Consider the following 23,486-nt stretch of genomic DNA (forward strand, 5'->3'; position numbering starts at 1 on the left):
TTACTGGCAAACTGTGATCATGGTGCTCAAGAAAAAGCAGCACTTAGAAGCTGATCTTGAGTCTGGTAACATCTGATTACGAATTGGGAATAATTAATCTCCTCATAGCCCAATATCTGTTTACATCACCTATGGCTACTCTTAAATTTTTTATAAAATATAACAAGAGCACTTAAAAAAGCCAGTAAGTAGAAACCCACATTCATTCACAATCTGTATTATATATTCTGAATACTGCCTGTATTTTAATATCACCCATTAAGTGACACATTTGTGGGAATTTTTTTTGGCATTTAATCTAAATGCTAACAAGTGAGAGTGACGGTGAGTCACTGAATGCTTTAGTGGAAAGATATTTAACTATGATCCTTTCTAGTTTGTTTAGTAACAATCCAACTAGTACTTACAGCATTCAATGATGCTAAAGACAAAACAAAACTGAAATAATCACTACTGTACACATCTCTATTCTTCATAAACTTGAGGTTTTCATCTCTCACCATCTATAAAAGAAAATTGGTAATTATTTTTAAGAAACAGGGTAAATTATTCAGTATGGAGAAGACATTTTTACTGATATGTTAGGTAAAATGGGTTCATAAAAACACTTCTCTCAAGCCTTCAAATTTTTAAAAAGGAGAGAGGAAAAACTTCCTTTCAAAGATAAGAAGCTGTAAAAAGGTGAATTATGATTCATTAAACCAAATTCTTCTGGGAAATTCAGAAAAACCACCATGTGAAGGACAACTGAATTCTAACCTGTTAATCTGAATGGAAAGGGACAATGAGAGCTTTCCCAAGTACAACCAACCCCATGCTCTCTGTGTATCAGATGCTCAATTCTCTCTCTCTCTCTCAATCAAAGACTCCATATTTTTCTTAAATCTTTTGATTCTGGCTACTTAGCTTTTGATTACTTAGTGTATAAAGTCTGGATTGGGCAGCTGGACAGTCTGAATTTAAATCCTGGCTCTGTGACATTGGCAGATCATTTCGCTTTTCTAAGCTTTTTCTCCTTTTCATCTGAAAAATGGGAATAAAACCTGGTACTCCACGAGAGTGTTTTAAGAATTAGGGATTTGTTTAAGCATGTAGCACAGAGCAGGTATTCAATAACTAACGTTCATCACTGTTATATTAGTTTTACCCAAAGGTTATGAACCTTAACTTATTTTTCTCCCCAGATTCAATAAATTAATTTCAGCAATATGTTTCTGCACTGCCCACTCCCTCTCTCTTTTTTTTTTTTTTAAGATGTTGGGGGTAGGAGTTTATTAATTAATTTATTTATTTTTGCTGTGTTGGGTCTTCATTTCTGTGTGAGGGCTTTCTCTAGTTGTGGCAAGCGGGGGCCACTCTTCATTGCGGTGCACAGGCCTCTCACTATCGCGGCCTCTCTTGTTGCAGAGCGCAGGCTCCACACGCGCAGGCTCAGCAGTTGTGGCTCACGGGCCTAGTTGCTCTGCGGCATGTGGGATCCTCCCAGACCAGGGCTCGAACCCGTGTCCCCTGCATTAGCAGGCAGATTCTCAACCACTGTGCCACCGGGGAAGCCCCCCTCCCCCTTGTTTATGTGGGGCATCACACAGCAGGTCAGTGACAGCCCTGGCCAATCTTGAGTCTGTTGCCACCTCTGTGACAAGGTGGGTCAGAAGACGTGGCGCTAGAGGTACAACTACGTCCACAAGAAGGCTGGCAGGAGTAGTTTTGGACCCACGAGATATCCGTTAGAACTTTTTTTTTTTTTTTTGCGGTACGCGGGCCTCTCACTGTTGTGGCCTCTCCCATTGCGGAGCACAGGCTCCGGACGCACAGGCTCAGCGGCCATGGCTCACGGGCCCAGCCGCTCCGCAGCATGTGGGATCTTCCCGGACCGGGGCATGAACCCGGGTCCCCTGCATTGGCAGGCGGACTCTCAACCACTGTACCACCAGGGAAGCCCCCTTAGAACTTTTTATACAGTTCTTACCTGGTATATGCGAACAGGCATCTTCTCCACAAAGAGTCCTTTCTTCTCACCCTTTTTAACCAGCTTGGTTAGAATAGAGAGCCGGTCATTGTTAGGCCTATGGGGCCGAGGAGATGACTGAGGTGAAATTTCTGGTGAAGATGGTGCTGACCTAAGAGATGGAATCAGAAAAGTGTTTGTCTAGAATAAAACAGCTATTGTTTTAGTAGTTTGCTACAACCGGATAAACTTAACATAAACAGGGTATTTAGACTGTATACTTTCCTGACCTAATGTATTAAAATGCAAATTCACAGAAAACAGGACCTCTAAACAAACTTTTCAGACAGTGCTGGTATAGTATTTACTGGGTGGCCAAAAGGCTGGTTCGTTTTTTTTCCGTAAGATGGCTGTAGTAGCACTTGGTTGTCTTTAACTTCATTCAGAACGATTTTATTAGACTGTATGTGACAGCTGTCAGATCAGAGTGCATTAAAAAAAAGACTTATCAAAATTGGTGAAAATTTTTGTGTAGCCATTTTAATATTTAAGATGGAAGAAAAAAAGCAACATTTTTGGCAAATTATGCTTTATTATTTCAAGAAAGGTTAAAAAAAGCAACTGAAATGCAAAAAGAAGATGTGTGCAGTGTATGGAGAAGGTGCTGTGACTGATTGAACATGTCAAAAGTGGTTTGCGAAGTTTCATACTGGAAATTTCTCGCTGGACGATGCTCCACGGTTGCGGAGACGAGCTGAAGTTGACAGCAATCCAATCGAGACATTAATTGAGAACAATCAACATTCTACCGCGCGGGAGATAGCCGACATGCTCAAAATATCCAAATCAAGCGTTGAAAATCATTTGCACCAGCTGGGTTATGTGAATTGCTTTGATGTTTGGGTTCCACGAAAGTTAAGCGAAAAAAAACCTTCTTGACCATATTTCCACATGCGATTCTCTACTTAAACGTAATGAAAACGTTACATTTTTAAAACAAATTGTGACAGGTGATGAAAAGTGGATACTGTACAATAATGTGGAACAGAAGAGATCCCGAGGCAAGCGAAATGAACCACCACCAACCACACTAAAGGATGGTCTTCATCCAAAGAAGGTGATGTTGTGTATATGATGGGATTGGAAGAGAGTCCTCTATTATGAGCTCCTTCAGGAAAACCAAACGATTAATTCCAACAAATACTGCTCCCAATTAGACCAACTAAAAGCAGCACTCGACAAAAAGCATCCAGAATTAGCCAACATAAAACGCATAATCTTCCATCAGGATAACACAAGACTGCATGTTTCTTTGATGACCAGGCAAAAACTGTTACAGCTTGGCTGGGAAGTTTTGACTCATCCGCCGTATTCACCAGACTTTGCACCTTTGGATTTCCATTTATTTCGGTCTTTACAAAATTCTCTTAATGGAAAAAATGTCAATTCCCTGGAAGACTGTAAAAGGCACCTGGAACAGTTCTTTTCTCAAAAAGATAAAAAGTTTTGGAAAGATGGAATTATGAATTTGCCTGAAAAATGGCGGAAGATAGTGGAACAAAAGGGTGAATACATTATTCAATAAAGTTCTTGGTGAAAATAAAAAGTCTTTTATTTTTACTTAAAAACTGAAGGCACTTTTTGGCCAACCCAAAACTATGCTCTGGACATAAAGTGTACTCAATAAATGAGATTTAAAAAAAAATCTCAATTCTAGAATGAAATAATTTCTATGCATGTTTCTGAAAACAAAATAACTTCTTGCCAAGGAAATAATGACCAGGTAGCAGCAAGAAAAAAGGTAGAGGGATTTACTTATTTTCTTTTTAGAATTTCTCTCTAGCTTAGCTAATTACCCTTAAATCCCAAACAGCATACTCTGAAGATCACGGTATCACCTACTGCAATCACACAGCAAATTACACAGAGGAGAAACTCACAGAGAGAGGTCCTCAGCTTCCTGCCGCACAACGCTGACTCGACTTTTCTTTGGTAACACAGGGGAGTTCTGATCAGACACCCTTTGGTAGAAGAGCATATAGGCGTTCCAGTATCTTCGGCGTACATCAGTATATGGGTTCGCTTCATAATGAGACAATAAGAAAAATCTCTTTGTAAATAAAAAAGGTGTTTTGTTTTTTTTTTGTCTTGACAATCTATAACAAAGGACCTACAAATCCAGCAAGTAATTACTTACTAAATTTGTTAAATGGAAAGCGTAAGTGAAGTGTGTGTCTTTTTAGAGCACTGCTTAAAAATCACTCTGAAGGTGATTCAGAGGGGCAGGGAGTAAGGAGCTGTATGGTAGCAGAGTAGGGGAAAGAAGGTATACATTCCGAGGCATGTGGAAATTTAATCAAAAGGCAAGTAACATTTAAAAATAAGTTCTGTGGCATAGGATGGGATTATAATTGGCCTCACTTAACCATTTCTGCATAGAAGAGCCAAATGCAGGTAAATTTTGGCAATGACACTATGTTCAGCTAATAAAGGTTACTACCATTAGATGCATGACTACCGTGGTCTGGTGTCAAAATCTAACACTGTGGATCTCATACACGTGGAAAAATTTAAATGCCCCTAGAGTATTTCAAAATCAGGTTTCAAAAATGTCAAGGTCTCTGAAAAATATTTCTGCTTCAAATAGCAAATTCTGATGGGATTCTGTGATGTACTTTTCCTTATATTTTTTCTTCTGGGGGTAGAGTTGTGGAAAGATTCCTTTACCACACTGCATAACAAATAAGGTTTTAAAAACACAGGTGCTAGAAATGTCTTCTCCATTAATCACACCTCTACATAAGTGAAAAGGAAATTTGAAAATTTTAGTGGACTACTACTTCTGAAACTATTTGTAAGGTTGAAATTCTTTCAAGTTGTTCTTTAATATTCATTTCTTCCATTGAACTCACCCTCCGTCCCAGGGCTGTTGTAAGGAATTATTTAAAAGGAATTCCGTAAGCAGCTGGAACCTTTTCACCCTGGCTATCAAGGAGTTCGTGGACCTACATGGCTAGAGCAGTAGTATGTAAAAAAATAAAATCTTTTCTATTTTTATATAAAAAATACTGCTTCCAATTTGATAGAAAACTATAAATTAAGAAAATAAAACTCATGGAAAATATACATTTGCAAATACTTACTTTGATCATAAACTTTTGGTCTATATTCTCCTCCAAAGCATTCGTACTCTAGGGTCTCATCATTTAGGTCAAATTCTTCTATGACTGTGTCATTAAATTTATACCACTTTCCTTTTCCACATCCCCTAGAGCACAGATTTGATAAAACAAACATTATGAAGTTACAAATCAAACATCCCCATCCCCAGCATTTATCTCTATGTATTGTCTACAAATACAGCAGGTAATTACCATTTGAAAACACCTAAGAAAAATATAGCAACAGTTACTTCAATTTCTTAAACAACTTTTCAAATTGAAGGGATAAAACAATTGCAACAACTTTTAAAAATCCAATATGAAATAAGATCAAAGAACAATGTGATATCATTGCACCGTAATGATAAGTGTGGATGACAAAGCAGGGCAGGGAGAGCAGAGGGGAGATACAGGGGGGGCAGGGGGAGTGGAGGAGGGATATAGGAGGGCAGGGGGAGTGGAGGAGGGATACAGGAGGGCAGAGAATGCATAGAAAAGACATAGGAGGATAGGGGTAGCAGAGGAGAGGTACAGCAGGGCAGGGGGAGCAGAGGAGGGACATAGGAAAGCAGGGGGAGTGGAGGAGAGGTACGGCAGGGCAGGGAACGGAGGAGAGACTACTGGAAGGGTGGAGTGAGGGAGCAGTACGAGAACCCCTTACCGCCTGTCCTTGATGAAGGAATAGTAGTGGCCTGCATGTGCCTGCCCACTATGTACAATGACGCCGACAAGTTCGTAGTTTTCTGTAAGGGCAACTTTTTTTCGTGGAGATCCTCCACCTCCCTGATCCATATTTCGCCCGTTTTCACCAACTTCCGAAGATGAATCTTGGCGAGCCATTCCTGAAACTGTGTAAGGCTCCATGTTTAGCATCCAGGGAAACTATTTAAAAAGCAAAAAGAGCACAATGTTGGTTAGTAACATATAGGGTCACACCCAGTTAAGTCTGTACAAAGAAGAGGGATGATGTGTTTTCCTAATTTAAGCTAGGACTACCCTCCAATTCAAGTACACAATTTCAGAATGACTTACAAGTCTAGGAAGGTTTAAGCAGTCTCTTGCTTGAGCATTAAGGAAAGGATTTCACTTCATAGCTGTCACTAGGATGCCTTCTAGAAATGAGGGTTACTGTCTAGAGATCTGCCGGTACCACTAGCAGCAGCTGCTTAAGACGAGGGGCTGTGCACGTCTCAGAATGCTGAGACCACAGCCTTTCACATTTTAGATGAAATTTGAAAATATAAAAAGGAAACAATAAAGGGAGCACAGTAATAATGGTTATTAAAAAACCAAGAAAAAAAAATAAGTTACCCTTATCTGTTCGTCATATTTAATGGAGCGTCCACTCTCCCAGTCAAATCCAAATCTCATCAGGTGGATGACCAAGACACTAGGTAATGACTTAATACAGGTCCTTTTCACTGTTGTTCTCTAAAGAGAAGCAAAACCCAATTATCTCCATGGAGACAATAAAATAACAAAGTAATTAATATGAAGGTCACAGATTTCTACAGGGCTTTCCCATCTCTGTGAACACAAATTTAATGGCAATAACAATAGGAGCTTAATACTGATCTTACATAAAACATAAAGATGAAGTCCATGAATAACAAATTAATCTTGTGTTTTGAAAAGGGCAAATGTAATACCTTTTCTTTACACTTTTCACAGTAATATGCATTACTTCCCTCTAGAACTTCTCCTCTAACAAACTGGTCCAAAGAAATTTCCAAACTCTGACAGGAAGTAACTCCTAGATTGAGAGCCATGAAAGCTTCCTCGCGCTCATATCTGCTTAGGAAATAACAGAAACACCATATCAGCAATGGAATTTAAAAACCTTGAAATTACCACAATACTTGAGATTGAACACAGAACTATTGATACATTCCTAATCACTATAATTAACACACACCTTCTTCTCATCCTTCTAAAAGTATACTAAATAAAAATGCCAATTTTTGATCACTTAGAATTGCTTAAAATTATGAATTTCAACAAAGAAATTTTAGAAATGGAAATTAATTCCCTGGAAATGTCACCAAAGAAATTTAATTCAATAAACATTTATAGATCCATTAGGAGATATATCTGCAAACCTCTCAATGAATAAAAAATTTACAACATTCTAGAAGAATCATTTAAAAATGATGGTGATTATTTTCTGATGTCAGTGTTATCTTCACTAACCTGTGAGGACAGTCTTTACAGATCTTCTGATCAGAATAGATGCCCTGAAAAGTATTCTTAAAAATTTGGTCTCTCCCCATTTTCTGTTGAAATAAAAAGTTAAAATTTTAGTTGATGCCTCTAGAACTTTTAGGTTGTTTATACAGAATTTTACTTAGACCTGAGCTAAAGCATAGATTTGAATTTAACCAACAAAATAAAACAAGTCAGCTTGGTAGTTTAAGCTGGGAACTAATGAAAGAATTATAACTCATGAGACCCGCTGCCAGAGTAATGCAAATGATCAGAAAAGGAAGAGGAGCGCCGTCAGCCACACTGATGACAGGATCCAGAAGGATTCAGATGATCCATGATGATCCCGACTCCTTCTCCACTTGCCACAATTACCAAGCTAGGAGTAACTCTCCACGATTTTCTCTTTTTTCTTGTGGATAGAATGCTACAAATTTATGTTATTTTTATTTATTTTTTTGGCAGCGCTGTGCAGGTTTCGGGATCTTAGTTCCCCAACCAGGGATCGAACCCGTGCCCCCTGCAGTGGAAGTGTGGAGTCCTAACCACTGGACTGCCAGGGAAGTCCCTATAGGTTATTATTATTATTTTTTCCCAGTTGCGCTGGGTCTTAGTTGCGGCAGGTGGGCTCCTTAGTTGTGGCTCACTGGCTCCTTAGTTGCGGATCGCCAGCTCCTTAGTTGTGGCATGCTAACTCTTAGTTGCAGCATGCATGTGGGATCTAGTTCCCCGATCAGGGATTGAACCCGTGCCCCCTGCAGCAGAACTGTGGAGTCCTAACCACTGGACCACGAGGGAAGTCCCTATGAGTTATTTTTTAAAAAAGAAATGGATAATTTGTGCCTACTGAGAGGAGAGGCAAATGCTGGCAGTGATGGGAAGCTATCTGTATCTTAGAAGGCAATACCACTTAGGAAGTTTGTGACACATTTTCCTGGGTAGAGGTAGTAAGCTTTGGGTCGCACAACCACAAACAACTTTTGAACCTGGTCCTTTTGTACCCTTTGACAGAGCAAAACAGTTCTGCACGGGGCCATCAGTTCACCGGTGACAGCAGCACTCCTCTGAGGCCAGGTTACTTCAATGCAGACACAGAGCGTGTAGCCACAAATGGTTATCATTATGGGGTATAGGTTAAGAGTTACATACTTTATCAAGTGTCAGATGAATTAAGAAGAAAATAAATCTATAATCTATAGTGTTCTGTATATGTTTTGATATTCAAACCCAGAAGAAATGAATTACTGTTGTGGTATTAAAGACGATCCCTTTCTGATTTGTCAGTTTCATAGTAATCCCAAATCCTAAACCACTGCTCTCATGTTATAGAGTCTGAGGGAGTTAGAGGGAAAATGAAACTTTTTCTACCTTGAGATATTCATCCATCTGATCGATGAGACTGGTGAAGAATTCATATGCATCCTGTTGTTCTCTCACATAAAGTTCTTTGTTCCACATCTTGAAAATCTATGTAACAAGAATTAAATATGTCGTTACAGGAAAAATAGCAATTTCTGAATGTGGTAGAAAAGGAAAATGAAAGAGTCCTTAAATGCTTCTAAAAACCAAGTTTACTATTAGGGTATAAAAGTTTTTACTGACATGAGATTAGCTTGCATTCAGCCATCTATGTTTTTCCTCGGTCCCTTTATACTAAGTCTATGAAACCATAGAGGGTGAGATCTAAGGCCAGGGAACAGAGTTTCTCTCTTAGAAACTAACCAACCTATAGGGGAAAATATAAGGTAAAACATCGTAAAGCAATGTTTTAGAAGAATGGTCTTTATTTAGAGGTATTAGTGAAATGGGCATAAGTTCAGAGGAATAATTTGAACAAATATTTCAAACAGCTAAACAAGAATAATGGGAAATAGTCAAAACATTTAAGATTAGCAAAACCCTAGAAATTATAAATGACTATTCTCAACATTGTAATCACTTGACTCAAGCTCCAATGCCAAAAAGAATGGTACAGACATTTCTTTTATAGGTTCTTGGCAATGGGATTAGTCTAGAGTCAATAAACAAGACACTAGAGAAAGAATGCAGCCACACTCCAAATACCTAACACCCTTCAATCTAAAGAGTTACTGGGTAAAATACCTTCCAAAAGTTCTCAGGTACATAGTACTGCAGCTTGCTTTCCATCAAATGCCCGAAGAGAGACTGCACTTGGTAGAATACACTATCGTCTGGATTGTCCGTGTCATCATCCACTGAAAGTAATGACTAAAAAGAAATGAACTGTATTAAATTAGAAATATTCAACTGCTTTCAGAAAATCTTGACTTCTGTATGTGTGAGTACCCACTGCTCCTTCAGAATGGTATGTATGTTTGTATATGGCTGTAACTCTGCATATGTTTAGCTTCAACGCTTCCTAGCTGGTGTAATCATGAATAAATCATCTCTTTGAGCTTCTGTTCGATTATGAGAAACTGGAACTAGTAATGCCAGGATCTCTATAAGAAATAAGTGTGACATGATGACACACAGAATATTCTCAAAACTATTTCATAGCTTTGCTATATCACAAGCTACTAATAGATTATTACAGAATGCTAACGAGAGAGTCTAAATATTTCTAAAATACCAAGTGTTAGAAGCTTTATGGAATACAATTTGAGAATAATTGAGGAGTTCAAAAAGCACATTAAGTCAAATCCATCTGTCAAACAGGCAGCATATTACCTAAGCAGATATACAAAAATATGTGACTATGAACAATGTCATCTATACAGATTTCAGAAGCTACTAGAGAATCTCTAATTATGTCCAGTTTAGTAAACCCCCAAATGCAATATATGAATATGGAACAGTTCTCAGGCAATGTACACATACATCATTTATAACACTAAACAGGAAAGAGGAAGAAAATCACCTCCGGGAGACCAGGTTGCATATACAGCTGTTGGAAGACTGCATTCATGTAACATGTAGCGCCACCATTCCTCAGTCCCACAAACCCTGAGCTGGACCTGCTATCCACTGGGGGAAGGTACTAGGAAAGAGGGGAGCAGAAATAGAGAGAGAGAATTAGTATCTCTGCCACTAGCACATTTCCTTACAGCTTTAGGAGATGTCTGAGAGGAAAAGAGAGACACAGATTTATCCATTCAGTGTGTTACGAGTTATGGTAGCAAACCTATGTTCATGAAGTACCTCTGCAGATGCAATACAAATCTAAAACTACTATCTCAGTGTTTCCTTTTAGTTCCTAAAGTACCTCACATATATACGAAGCATGTACCTATACATCCACTATGTAGTCTTGCATTTAGTCACTTGATTATCATTCGACAAACATTTCTTAAGAGCACAATGTGCCAGGCATTGTGCCAGGGACATGAGAGAGAGCAGAAATGTATTTAGTGCTTGATCTCAAGGAGCTTACATTATAGTAGGGTATACATTAATTAAGTAAAAATACTGATATATATTTACAAACTGAGGTAGTAATCTGAAAAGTAGGAAGGGTTCTATGAAGTGTTTACTATAAGAATCCTAACCTGTCTGTCTGGATAGTCAAGGAAGGCTCATATTCATATTCCTTCCCTTTTTTTTTTTTTTTTTGCAGTATGTGGGTCTCTCACTGTTGTGGCCTCTCCCGTTGCGGAGCACAGGCTCCAGACGCACAGGCTCAGCGGCCATGGCTCACAGGCCCAGCCGCTCCGCGGCATGTGGGATCTTCCCAAACCGTGCCACGAACCCGTGTCCCCTGCATCGGCAGGCTGACTCTCAACCACTGTGCCACCAGGGAAGCCCCTTCCCTTCCTTTTTTGAGAAGGTGAAATTCTTCTACTGAACTTCCTCTAATAAGCATGCCATTAAATAAGTATGTAAACACCCTAGCATTTCACTTAAGGATGATCTGTAACAATGTAGATTCCAGGACAGTATTTTTCTAGGTAGAAATCATCTAGAAAAGGCATCTTGGTTACAAGTTCAACATGGCACTTCAATGGATATTGTAACGACACACTCTGAAATGCTATTACAGCAGAATCTTGGTTCTAATCCTATGACCAGAATCATGTTACCTGCATATATCAAGTACGTGTAACCATGTAATAACTAACCAATTGACAAAACCCTGGAGGTCTTCTGGACTGGAAGGAATTGCTAAATATCACATACTTTTCATTAACATTCAACATGCACTTAGAGCAGGGTGATTTCTAAGATCTAATTAACAGTGTAATTTATTTGTAGTCCAAAGCACAGACTAAAAAAATAGTTATAAAATAAGAAAAACTGGTTCATAACAGTGCTAAAAAGGTAAGTATTTATATGACAAATATTTTCACTATGCTGATATAATCCCTGACTTATTAAAATAAGATTGTCATTTTAATCTGATTATTAAATAAATGCATGTAAAACTTAAAGCATAGCATAAAGTAAGCATTATAAACTAAACAGTTCATACGAAAATAGTTCCCAATTTACGCATTCACATTCCACTTTGCAAGTGCTCTTTCCTCTACTTAGAACACCTGTTCTCACTTCTTTTCCTGCCTAACTTGTATGTTCCACAGTACTCAGCTCAGGCATCCAAAGGGATGAGACTGCCTCTTTATGACGTTAGTGGAAAGCGCTTTAGAAGTGTCCTCCCACACTCCTGGTCTGGTATTCCAGGGCATTTGCAGCTCGCTTCCCTCTTGCAGATCCCGACATATACAAAGCTGTCCATGGCTTCTCATGTATGGAATGACCTTCCCACCTTGCTTCAACTGGCTCATCACTCTTAAGGGCTCTATTTTAAATTCCATCATTTCTAAGAAGCTTTCTAAAACACCACCATCTGGTGCTGAAGTGCCTCTCTGTTAGTAGAGCATTCAGGACATACCTCAATCTTAGTGCTGGGTTCTATCTTCATTTCTGAGCTCCAAAAGCCAACAACACCTTAGCGCATAGTAAACTCAATAAATCTTAGTTGAATTTAAGTGAACATAGACTATACTGTGACAGAACCAATGTTTTCTGGAATTTGTAGCTCTAGTGCCTGGCACTGTGCCATGCATAGTTCCTCAAAAAATAGATTCAAATGCTACTTTTTACTGAGAGTAATTATCAACTGACTTGAAAATCTCTCCTCTTTTTTAATCAAAAGGGTACCATTTAGTAATATATTACGGTGTATTAGTGTAATACACTATAGATTATAGTTGATTTGAGTACGTGAATTTGATAAGCAAAAGAATAACACTGACTTTCTTTGTGACTAGGATAATGCAAACATAGTTTTAAAATACTATGTTTAAGAGAGCATTCTAAAAAAAATTAAGTGCATTGAGGTCTAGAAAACTTACATCAAACTCCTTGGTAAGAGCAGGATCAGGTTGATGATGCATAGAAAGTAGTTCTTTTGTAATAATCTGAAGATTTGAAGGTGAGCTATCAGCCAGCATTACAAGGACTTCGTAGGCTGCCAATCGGCTATTCACTGTACTACATCTAAAAACAAACGACACAAGTCAATTTCAACAGTGAATAATTTACTTAAGTCGCTCATTAAACTAAATCAACATTTGAAATGAAAATATAAGAGCTGCAATTCCTAAAACAGGGTTAAGTCAGGTCTGATGGCACAACCTAGTAATCTAGTGGGAGGTGCTTACTTAACCAAGGAAGAGACCATGAATACACGAGGGATGATTATGGTTCAGAGCTAAGTATCTTCTTGGCCTGATGATAAAGTAGCAAATCTTTCAATTATGACTCCAGATTATTATCTAAGGGATGGATCAGCAAGAATAGAGAATAGAGAGTCTGAAAACTTTACCAAAAACACAACATGGAAATAACTATCTTTCAATTAAAGTAGGTAGAAAGAAAGGTTTTTGTAGTTACTGCCCTGAAATTCAAATATCTACATGGCAGAAAGCTATACAAATCAGAATAGATGCCCATAAACATTTGCTGTGCACCTGCAGATAAAAAATTCTTCAAGGACACTAACCAACTTTCTATCTATGAAAATGTGGAGACAGAAATAGTTTGCCAAGTCAACTTGTTTAAAGTGACAATGAGAGATAACCAGCAAGCATTATGCAGGAAACCGAAGGCTTCTTTGCTGCTCACCTTTAGCAGAAATCATTTAGGGGATGGACAGTAATTTCTCACAGTCACCTAAGCCAACCTTGCATTTGTTAGGAGATCACAGGTTAGGAAGGATACACAGAAAAGAGGACATCCAACCTTTGAGAGAAACACTTATGGAGTGGAGTGTGGGAGATGTGTTTAAGAGGGGGTTGAAGGGCATGGAGATCAGAACTGCATCAGGCACTGAGGACAAGAGCCATGGAGCTGGCGCTGTCCTTTGCTTCTTACCTGCATTTCTGGGTTGCAAGGGACAGGTAAAGAATGAATAGAAGGTACCATATATACAGGTTAAACGTCAAGAAGTTCTTTTGTTGGTATGATATAAGAATAGCATTACTTGTGAAAAGACTTTCTGTGTATTTTAAATCTCTTTCTGGCTTTCGTGTTTAGGTGGCAAAAGGCTGGGAGTCACTGTGATAAATGAACACCGTTCAGTACACTGGATGAAACAAAATGTTTCCTTTTCTATTCAAGGCACTGTATATGAGTAAAAAAAAACACAACTCCTCGTTGACGGATGTATTACTTTTAATAATTACAAATGGAAGAATTCATGAAAAAAATTTCAGTAAAACTGCTGAAAATTTATTTTCTCTGTTCACTGAAAACTGAAATACTCACGTGTTTCTACTGCTTTAATAAAAGACTCCCGCAGAGCTAGCACCAAATCTTCCAGAACAAGACTGGGGCAGAGGTAAGGATGGGAGTGACAGTGTGAGGGACACCCCAAGAGTTTTCATGAAGGTTTATTACTTAAAACAGATTTTGCTAATAAGGAATCTCTAGATAGAGAAATATTCACACATGGTAAGATACCTCTTAAGATTCCATAAAATACTGCTTATTATGCCTTGCCCATTTCAATAACCACTGAAATTGTATGGGAATTTTTTTCACTGGTTAAATACCAAATCCTCAGTTCCTTCAGGATTACTCAATTAACTCTGGTTTTCGTGAGAAAAGAATGAGGTTACGTTAGGTTCAGAGTAAATAAGATGGCAGCTTGTAGCTGCCTCTTCCTATTTCCAAGAGTACAAACATCACCCACGAAGGGTCAACATTACAGAAGATCTTTCAACTTTCTACCCATAAAAACTAATATAAAATTTGACTCTAAAATTACCACCGTAATAAATCACTAGCAGTTTTAATGATAAGGACACAGTCAATGCTCAGCAAATCACAAGGTTCATGCACTAAAGCACCTATGCTTTTCTCCTAGCAGAAAGAAACCCTCAAGACTCAGAGCCTGTTTATCTTTACTTCGGAAGCAATTCTTACAACCTCCGTTTCTCCTGGAATGTGTTACTGACCAAGTTAACCACATTATTACTTATTCTTCCATCTTGATGATAGTAATAGTACCAGCTCGGCAATCGCTATGTGCCAGGCAGGCTTTATCCTAAGCCCCCTTACATGCATTTCTTTATACAGTGGATAATGTCTTACAAGCTACACACACTCACACGATGGAAGACAAACTCCAAGTTAAGAAAATCTTTTTTGGACTAAAGTTTCGAATTAGAATTTTTACCAAAACTGAACACAACGTGCATTTTCCATACTTTGGATGAAAGTCCTGTTGACTGATGGCGGCACTGCCAGCTGGAGAATGACTATTTAAAATAATTCTAGAAGCTCGGAAAAGGAAGTCATCTAATAATGGTTTAATGAGTGATGAACCTGGAATAGAGCATAATATTCATGTTGAGGATGAACACATATTTTAATTCAAAGATCTTGTCTTGCACTTTCATATCAGAGCAGCAAAGGCACCTGAGGCCACCCAAAGGCAAGGCATTCAATTTAACTTGATGCTCATTTTTTGAGCTCTTATAATACATGGCAAAGATCTGTGGGGCAGAGGAGTGGGGATGGGTGGGAGAGTCGGGACAGGATGCAAAGATAGACAAGCGAAGGAATCTTCCTTTATGAGCTTAAAATAGAGTGAAAGGAGTTAAGCTTTCACTTTAGAAACACAAATGCCAAGAACATCACAAGGCAGACGGTTTGAGTGAATAATTTACTTTGGGCATAGGGGAATCCAAATAAAAGTTTTTAAAACTTTAAATATCTTTAGGTAAAAATGATGTGCCCGGGCTTCCCAGTTGGCGCAGTGGTTGAGAGTCCGCCTGCCGATGCAGGGGACGTGGGTTCGTGCCCCGGTCCGGGAAGATCCCACATGCCGCGGAGTGTCTGGGCCTGTGAGCCATGGCCGCTGAGCCTGCGCGTCCGGAGCCTGTGCTCCGCAACGGGAGAGGCCACAACAGTGAGAGGCCCGAGTACCGCAAAAAAAAAAAAAAAAAAAAATGATGTGCCCATCTCACCCTGGTTTAGAATCACTCTTTTCTATGTATCCCCAATAGCCAAGATTTTTATAGAACTCAGTTTGTGTGATAAAAGTGATAATTAACATTTTGATTTGTCTTCTGAATATAATTTATAATACCAAATATGGTTTTACAAATTATATGTGTATCCCACCATCCAGGGGTGGTGGGTGGGGGCTGCCTCTCCAGACAAGAATTATCCTTAAAAGAGGTAAGACATACAACGGGCTGTATCTTATAAAGTATGTAACAGGAAAAAGAGAAGACAAAAACCTACTTCGATTTATAATTTTTATTTGTTGCTAAGTTATGTGAGCCAACTATTTTGAACGCTATAAAATTCTCTATATGGTTTAATGACACAGATAAAATACACCTTAAATTTGTTAGCCACTAAAATTCCAGACAATACCCTACTGTCTGAGGGTCAATTTTCTATGGAACATTTAGCACCTATCTTATTTTCCCAATTTCACACAACACTATGGCAATAACTGAGAAATGAGGTACTCTATCACATGATAAGATGAAGTAATAATTACCAAGCATTTCCTTTTCTGCCCCACAGAGTGAAAGAAGGGTCTTGATGAGCCGTAAGTGTCCTGCCAATAAGATGTTATCTGCTTCACTGGTCTCACATTCAGCTGTGCGATTAGGTTCAAAGTTATCCAGCCAAGTAATCTCATCTTCGAGCATGGTAGCTGGGCTGATTCTTAACTGCTCCATTTCTGAAGCTAAGATGGAAAAACAAAACAAAACGACCTCTCATCCTGAAGAAAGAAGGATTTCTTTTCATGGAGTCAAAATCCTGAATTAAAGTAAGCAGAGACAAGTCTCAATCTTCTACTTCACAGATTTAAAAAAACTGTCATTAATGAACAGCAGCTGCCCACAGGACTATGAAGGCTCAACATGTCCGTTCCTTCCCTCCCTCCCTCCCTCCGTCACAAATCACACGGTACTGAGTGCCTCCTCTGTGCAGGTCACGGTGCTGACGCTGGGGGTACAAGATGAAAGGGACACTCCTTGTTCCGAAGAAGCTCCTGTTTGGTGGTGTTAGCAGATGTCCCAGGGAAGAAACCCTTCTAGAGAAGGAAGGTGTCGAGGGGTGAGAGGAGAGCCATCACTCCCACCGTGTTACCTATGCCAAGGGAGGGGGGAGCCCTGTGAGGGAGAGAGGGGTCCGCAGCGCAGCAGCAGAATCCATGTTTCCAGATGATGGGCCAACCTCCAGAGAACCACTCTTTTGTATTATGTATTCCACATTCCCCTCCAAACAAGGATTGAAAACAAGATTCCATGTTGGAAGCGGGGCTTAGGGAGGAGAGCAGGAGTAATCATGCTCTCTTCCCACTGCACTGCAGGCACAGGCAGGCAAGGCCCCACAGAGTGAGGTGGAAAGGGATACTGCAGGCGACACTGTGCATCCTCGTTTCCTCATTTATGAAATGGGGCTAACACCTACGCTGCAGCGTGCTGTGTATACAGTGTCTAGTATAGGCACTGGCATATAGAAAATGCTCCAAAAATTGCTTGTTTCAAGACATATTCCCTCCCTGCCCTCAACATCCCATTAAGGGATCTTGGATCCCTTACTTATGGCTCACTGGCACAGCAAAGGCCGACACTAATAACTTGTTCATGCATTCTGAGGATGTATGTGTCTCATACAACTCATGAGTCCAGTTCTCAAGCAGCAAAGCAGAATACCCTCTCGAAGTCCAAGCCAGAGAACAAACCTTCGCTGGCTGCTGCCCAACGTAACACTGAAAGCCTAGTTGAAAAATGCAGTACTAGGCTAGGCTGTTAGACGGACATGTAGTCCATCCACTTCTCTAGATAGTACAGGTCTTATCCCTGAATCAAGACACATAGACTATATCATCTCAGGCTCCAACAAAACCAATTTCACTGCCCTGCTCAGAGCACCACGTCCTCAGCTTTTGAGAGACACTTATGAAACCCAGGAAGGCATCTGCCTTAGAGATGCTGCTGAGGCTTCTTAGTCACTCTGTCTTTATGTGTCCATTACATGAAGACCTTTGTGTGAAGTTTCTTTTAGGTTTGAGTGCTGGGGAAAAGATCTGTTTCTTTTGAGAAGCCATTCTGTTTCTTCCTCTAGGGTACTGAGAAGAAACAAACAAATGAGGTTTCCTTTTTACCTTGGTCCTCCTCAAAACCTCATTCTGACTGTGTGGGGCTTTTCAGCCTGCACATACACAAGGTATTTTTTTTTTTTTACCTCCTGGTCTTGACATTCTTTTCCAATTAACATTTTTGTTGATCCCGACTTTCATTTTATTTATTTCCTATAGGCAGAAGCAAATCTTTCCTATAAACTTTGTGTAAAGAACAAGGAATAAACTAACGAACTCTTGACTGGAACAACTGAAATTTGCATAGAGGACTCCAACAAACCTTTGCATTATATAAGAGTAAGTACAGATGATTAAAATATAAACACTCTAACAAAAAGAGTTTGTAACAATGATATTGCAAACACCTAACACTAAACAATTACCTGACTTCTATCACTCACTTCTATTACTATCAACATATCTCAGCAGATTCCCTCTTTCCTTCAAACCTTCAAAACTGTCAGAATTGACTATAACGGAAAGACTCTTCTTAATAGTTCTGTATCAGTGTAATTAAAATATGAGCCTTTGACAATTTTTAAAATCAACAAATCTTCTAACACATTAATGGTTGGGTATATAATAGCAGAAGAGATAACTGGTACATGGGTTTACATGCTATTTCCAAGAAAATAAAATTCAACTTCGAACAATAATTTTAATGTTATTTATATCTGAGATACATTAAGTCAGATTTAGAAATGTCTGTCTTTCTTTTCTAGTCCTTCCCAACCCCTCCCCCAACATAAATCAAAGTTAGACATCTACTTACTTGTCAGATCATCTAATAATTGGCACCTCAGATCAAAATACTCCATGCACTGGGATAACAGTCTAAAAAACAGATTTCAGTTATTAAAAAAAGGCTGATTTGAGAATAAAAAAATATTTTCCTTGTAAGAATAAGTTCATAAAACAACTGAATAAGAGAATTTTCCTAAGCATAAAATAACTACATCAATTCAACTTCAGTATTTTAGCAAGACACACACTAGTGATTTTACTTATACAGATATAGTATAGGAATAATAGTGTAAAGAGAGAAAACTTACTAAATCTATCACATTATGTAATGATGTACACACTGACTGCATACATAATGCATTGATTAATTTGTTCAAATATCAACTGATACACACTAAGCACCTACTATATGCTTGGAACTGTTTTAGGGGAACAGTGAACAAAGGAGACAGACAACAGATGAAAAATACATACATATGTCAATTGGTGATAAGTGCTAAGAAGCAAAATAAAGTGGATAAAATAAGAAAAAGGTAAATTCTTTTATCTAGGATGATCAATGAAGCTTTTTCTGCAATTACAGAAGTGAAGAGCACAGGTTTTAAAGTCAGGCGGACCTTACTTTTAGTCCTGGCTCCACTACTTACAGCTGGGTGTCCAGGCACAATTTATTTCAGTTGTCTCAGTTTTCTGATTTCTAAAATGCTTACTAGAGCATTAGAAATAAATGCGCACATATACACAAACATAAAGGGCTCAAGAATGCACTAATGATGAGACTACATAATGAACCAAGAACTACGATTATTAAAGAAGTGGGGATGATAAAACTGCCAAACTCATTTGGCCATTGTGAGGATTAAATGATAAATGTATGCAAAGAATTTAGCATACTGTGTGGCACATAATCAGCCTGTGATAACTGCAATTATCATCACTACTATTATTATGGGAAAATAGGTACCAAACTTGGGCATTAAAAAGTTGTGAAATGCAATTTTCAAATTATAAAAACACATAATTAAAAGACCCAATATTGTGTAAAATTAAATGCTTTACATTCAAGAGCTTCTCTGAGAGTGTATGTTAAAAAATTCATTTAATGCTTTCTGCTTCTTTCCCAAAGTTTAGAGGAACTTAATAACAAATCAAACTGTTAATGGTTAGTTATGTTAAATAATCTGACTCTTACAACAAGTAGAAGCACAACAGCTTACTACTTAAAAAATGGCTTACACATTTAAACTAAAGAATCACTGATCTAACTAGTTAATAAAAGGATTATCTGATTTTAGGAAACTTTAGCTAGGAAAAATTGGAATACTGAAGTAAAAAATGTACAAGGGCAAGAAAAGAAGTTTCTGTAACTTTTAATCCACATGCCTTTACCAGGGAAAAATCATTCCCTGAAATTCTGGCTTTACATCACTAAAGACTTACTTTTCATGACCAGAAATACACAGCTAATGTCTATGTAATTTAGGTTAAATCTTAATGGTCAGCTGCAGGTTTGCAAGTTTTAGTTAAACTAATTGTAAGTTTTAGTTAAATTTTTAAGTTTTATAAGTCACTCACAATGATCTCATCTCAGAAACAAAAATCTTAACTTCTTTGTTATTTATAAATTTATAACATTAAAATAGGCTAGATGCTTCAAAATAATATTTAAGTTGAGACTTAGACATGTGGGCCAGGAACCTCCATATATGACAGTGTGTGAGAACATAATCAAGGTTGAAACAAACATTTAATCCTGAAATGAAGACTTGCAAACTGATAATATAACTCAGTTCAAAAAAATTCTGAAGATTATATAACTTACAATTAGAAAATACAGGTATTTAAAAAAAAAGTCAGGGACAGATTGGAGAAGAAATCACAAGGAAAATTAGAGAAGATCTTGTGACAAATAAAAATGAAAACACAACATACCAAAAGTTATGGGATGTAGCTTTTGAAAACAGTGCTACTAGGGAAGTTTATTCCTGTATGTGCTTACATTAAAAAGGAAGAATGATCTCAAATCAACAACCTAATTTTACACCTTAAGGAACTAGGAAAAGAAGAACAAATCAAATCTAAAGCTAGTAGAAGGAAGAAAATATTAAGAATTAGAGTGAAGATAAATAGAGAACAGGAAAACGATACACAAAATCTACAAAAGCAAAAGCTGGTTCTTCAAAAAGATTAACAAAATGACTCAAAAAAAGAGAGAAGACTCAAATTAATAAAATCAGAAATGAGTGAGGACACTACTACCAATTTATAAGATAGTATACGAGCAAGTGTACACCAAACAAATTGGATATCCCAGACGAAATGGACAAATTCCTAGAAACATAACACTTTGGAAGACTAAATCAGGCAGAAATAGTGATTGCTTGCTATCACTAGCAAGAAGATTGAATCAATCAAAAACCTCCCAACAAAGAAAAGCCCTGGACCAGATGGCTTCACTGGTGAGTATTACCCAACAGTTAAAGAAGAATCAATACCAACCCTTCTCAAACTCTTTCCAAAAAACTGAAGAGGAGGGTACATACACTTCCAGCAAACCTAATTCAACAGTACATTTAAAGGATTTAACACCATGAACAAGTGAGACTGATACCTGGAATGCAAGGATGATTCAAAATACGAAAATCAATCAATGAATATACTACATTAACAGAATGAAGGAGAAATACCCATGATCACCTCAACTGACATAGGTAAAAAAAATTGACAAAATTTAATGCCCTTTCATGATAAAACACTAAACAAACCAGGAGAGTAAGAAAACTACCTCAATCCAATAAAGGCCATATATGAAAGCCCCACAGATACTATCATGCTCAATGGTGAAAGACTGGAAGCTTTCCCCCACAATCAGGAACAAGGATGCCTACTTTCACTGCTTCTATTTAACATAGTATTAAAAGTTCTAAGCAGAGCAATTAGGCAAGAATAAGAAATAAAAGACATCTAAATTGGAAAGACAGAAATAAAATGATCTGTTTGCAGATGACATGATTTTATATATGGAAAACCCTAAAGAGTTCACAAAAAAAAACTGTTACAATAAATGAATTCAGCAAAGTTACAAAGATAAAAAATCTGTACATTAAAATCAGTTTCATTTCTATATACTAACAATGAACAAAGAATATGAAAAAAGAAAGACAACAATTCCACTTATAATAGCAACAAAAAGAATAAAATACTTAGGAATCAACTAAACCAAGGGAGCAAAAGACTTGTACAGTGAAAACTACAAATAATGCTGAAAGAAATGAAAGAAGACTTAAATAAATCTAAAGATATCTTATGCTTGTGGATCAGAAGACTGAATCTTGTTAAGATGCCAATATCCAAAATGATCTACAGATTCAATGCAATCTCCATTAAAATATCAATGATGTCTTTCACAGAAACAGAAAAACCCATCCTGAAATTCATATGGAATCTCAAGGGGACCCCCAAAGAGCCAAAACAATTCTGAGAGAGAAGAACAAAATTGGAGGACTCACACTTCCTGACCTCAAGCTTACTACAATGCTACAGCAATCAAAACAGGGAGGTACTGGCAAAAAGCCAGACATATAGATCAAGGAATAGGAATAAAGAGCTCAGAAATAAACATGTGTGCATGCATCTATGTATGTGTGTAAATATATAATATATATATATATTTTTTTTTCAAATGATTTTCAACAGAAATGTCAAAACCATTCAGTGGGGAAAGGACAGTCTTCAAAAAAATGGTGCTGAGATAACTGTATATCCACATGGAAAAGAATAAAGTTGGACCCTTACTTCACATCATACACAAAACAACTCAAAGTGGACCAAAAACCTAAATCTCACAGCTAAACCAATAAAACCCTGAAAAAAACCAGGGGAGAAACTTCCTGACATTGGATCTGTCAGTGATTTCTTGGATATGACACCAAAAGCCCAGGCAACAAGATAAAACAGAGAAACTGGACTTCATTAAAATTAAACACTTTCTGCACATCACAGGACACTATCAAGGGAGTGAAAGAAATCCCACAGAATGGGAGAAAATGTTTGCAAATCATGTATATGATAAGGGATTAATATCCAAAATATATAAAGAACAACAAAAAACAGACAACCTAACTTAAAAATGAGGAAATGGGGGACTTCCCTGGTGGTCCAGTGGTAAAGAATCCGTCTTCCAATGCAGGGGATGCGGGTTTGATCCCTGGTCAGGGAACTAAGATCCCACATGCCACAGGGCAACTAAGCCCACGTGCCATGAACTACAGAGCCCACGCGCTCTGGAGCCTGCGTGCCACAACTAGAAAGAGAAAACCCGCATGCCACAACTAGAGAGAAGCCTGCGCACCACAACGAAAGATCCCGCATGCTGCAACTAAGACCCAATGCAGCCAAAAAATAAATAAAATAAAAATAAATTTTTAAAAAAAATGAAGAGACTTGAATAGACATTTCTCCAAAGAAGATATACAAATGGCCAAATAAGCACAATGACATACTCAAAATCACTAATCATTAGGGAAATGCAAATCAAAACCCTGAGATGCACATCACACCCATCAGGATAGTTAGTCACAAAAGCGAACAGAAAACAAGTGTTGGCAAGGATGTGGAGAATATGGAACCCTTACACATTGCTGGTGGGAATGTAAAATGGTGCAGCCACTGTGGAAACAGTATGGTGGTTCCTCAGAAAAGTCAAGCATACAATTGCCATATGACCCAGCATTGCTACTTCTGGGCACATACCCCAAGAAACTGAAAGCAGGACTCAAATTGATATTTGTATACTCATGTTCACAGTGGCATTATTCATACTAGCTAAAAGGTGGAAACCAAATGTCCACCTATGGGT

At 38.0% G+C, this 23,486-nt stretch overlaps 1 protein-coding gene across 2 annotated transcripts in view; it reads right to left on the reverse strand.

The window, feature by feature from the left end:
- The window catches only part of USP24 (ubiquitin specific peptidase 24), a 149,515-nt gene that overhangs the window by 27,915 nt on the left and 98,114 nt on the right, over window positions 1–23,486 (reverse strand). For both annotated transcript variants that reach the window (XM_060022669.2, XM_060022660.2), the window contains exons 39-53: window positions 18,657–18,718; window positions 16,289–16,480; window positions 14,982–15,099; window positions 12,624–12,768; window positions 10,193–10,312; window positions 9,415–9,540; window positions 8,680–8,778; window positions 7,300–7,382; window positions 6,759–6,900; window positions 6,421–6,540; window positions 5,771–5,991; window positions 5,092–5,216; window positions 3,889–4,030; window positions 1,970–2,120; window positions 408–503 (exon numbers count right to left, since the gene is read on the reverse strand). In XM_060022669.2, coding sequence (XP_059878652.1) covers window positions 408–503; window positions 1,970–2,120; window positions 3,889–4,030; window positions 5,092–5,216; window positions 5,771–5,991; window positions 6,421–6,540; window positions 6,759–6,900; window positions 7,300–7,382; window positions 8,680–8,778; window positions 9,415–9,540; window positions 10,193–10,312; window positions 12,624–12,768; window positions 14,982–15,099; window positions 16,289–16,480; window positions 18,657–18,718 — 1,942 coding nt within the window. The remainder of the gene's footprint in view (window positions 1–407; window positions 504–1,969; window positions 2,121–3,888; window positions 4,031–5,091; window positions 5,217–5,770; window positions 5,992–6,420; window positions 6,541–6,758; window positions 6,901–7,299; window positions 7,383–8,679; window positions 8,779–9,414; window positions 9,541–10,192; window positions 10,313–12,623; window positions 12,769–14,981; window positions 15,100–16,288; window positions 16,481–18,656; window positions 18,719–23,486) is intronic.

Source organism: Delphinus delphis, chromosome 1 (genome assembly GCF_949987515.2).
Source record: "Delphinus delphis chromosome 1, mDelDel1.2, whole genome shotgun sequence".
NCBI lineage: Eukaryota > Metazoa > Chordata > Mammalia > Artiodactyla > Delphinidae > Delphinus > Delphinus delphis.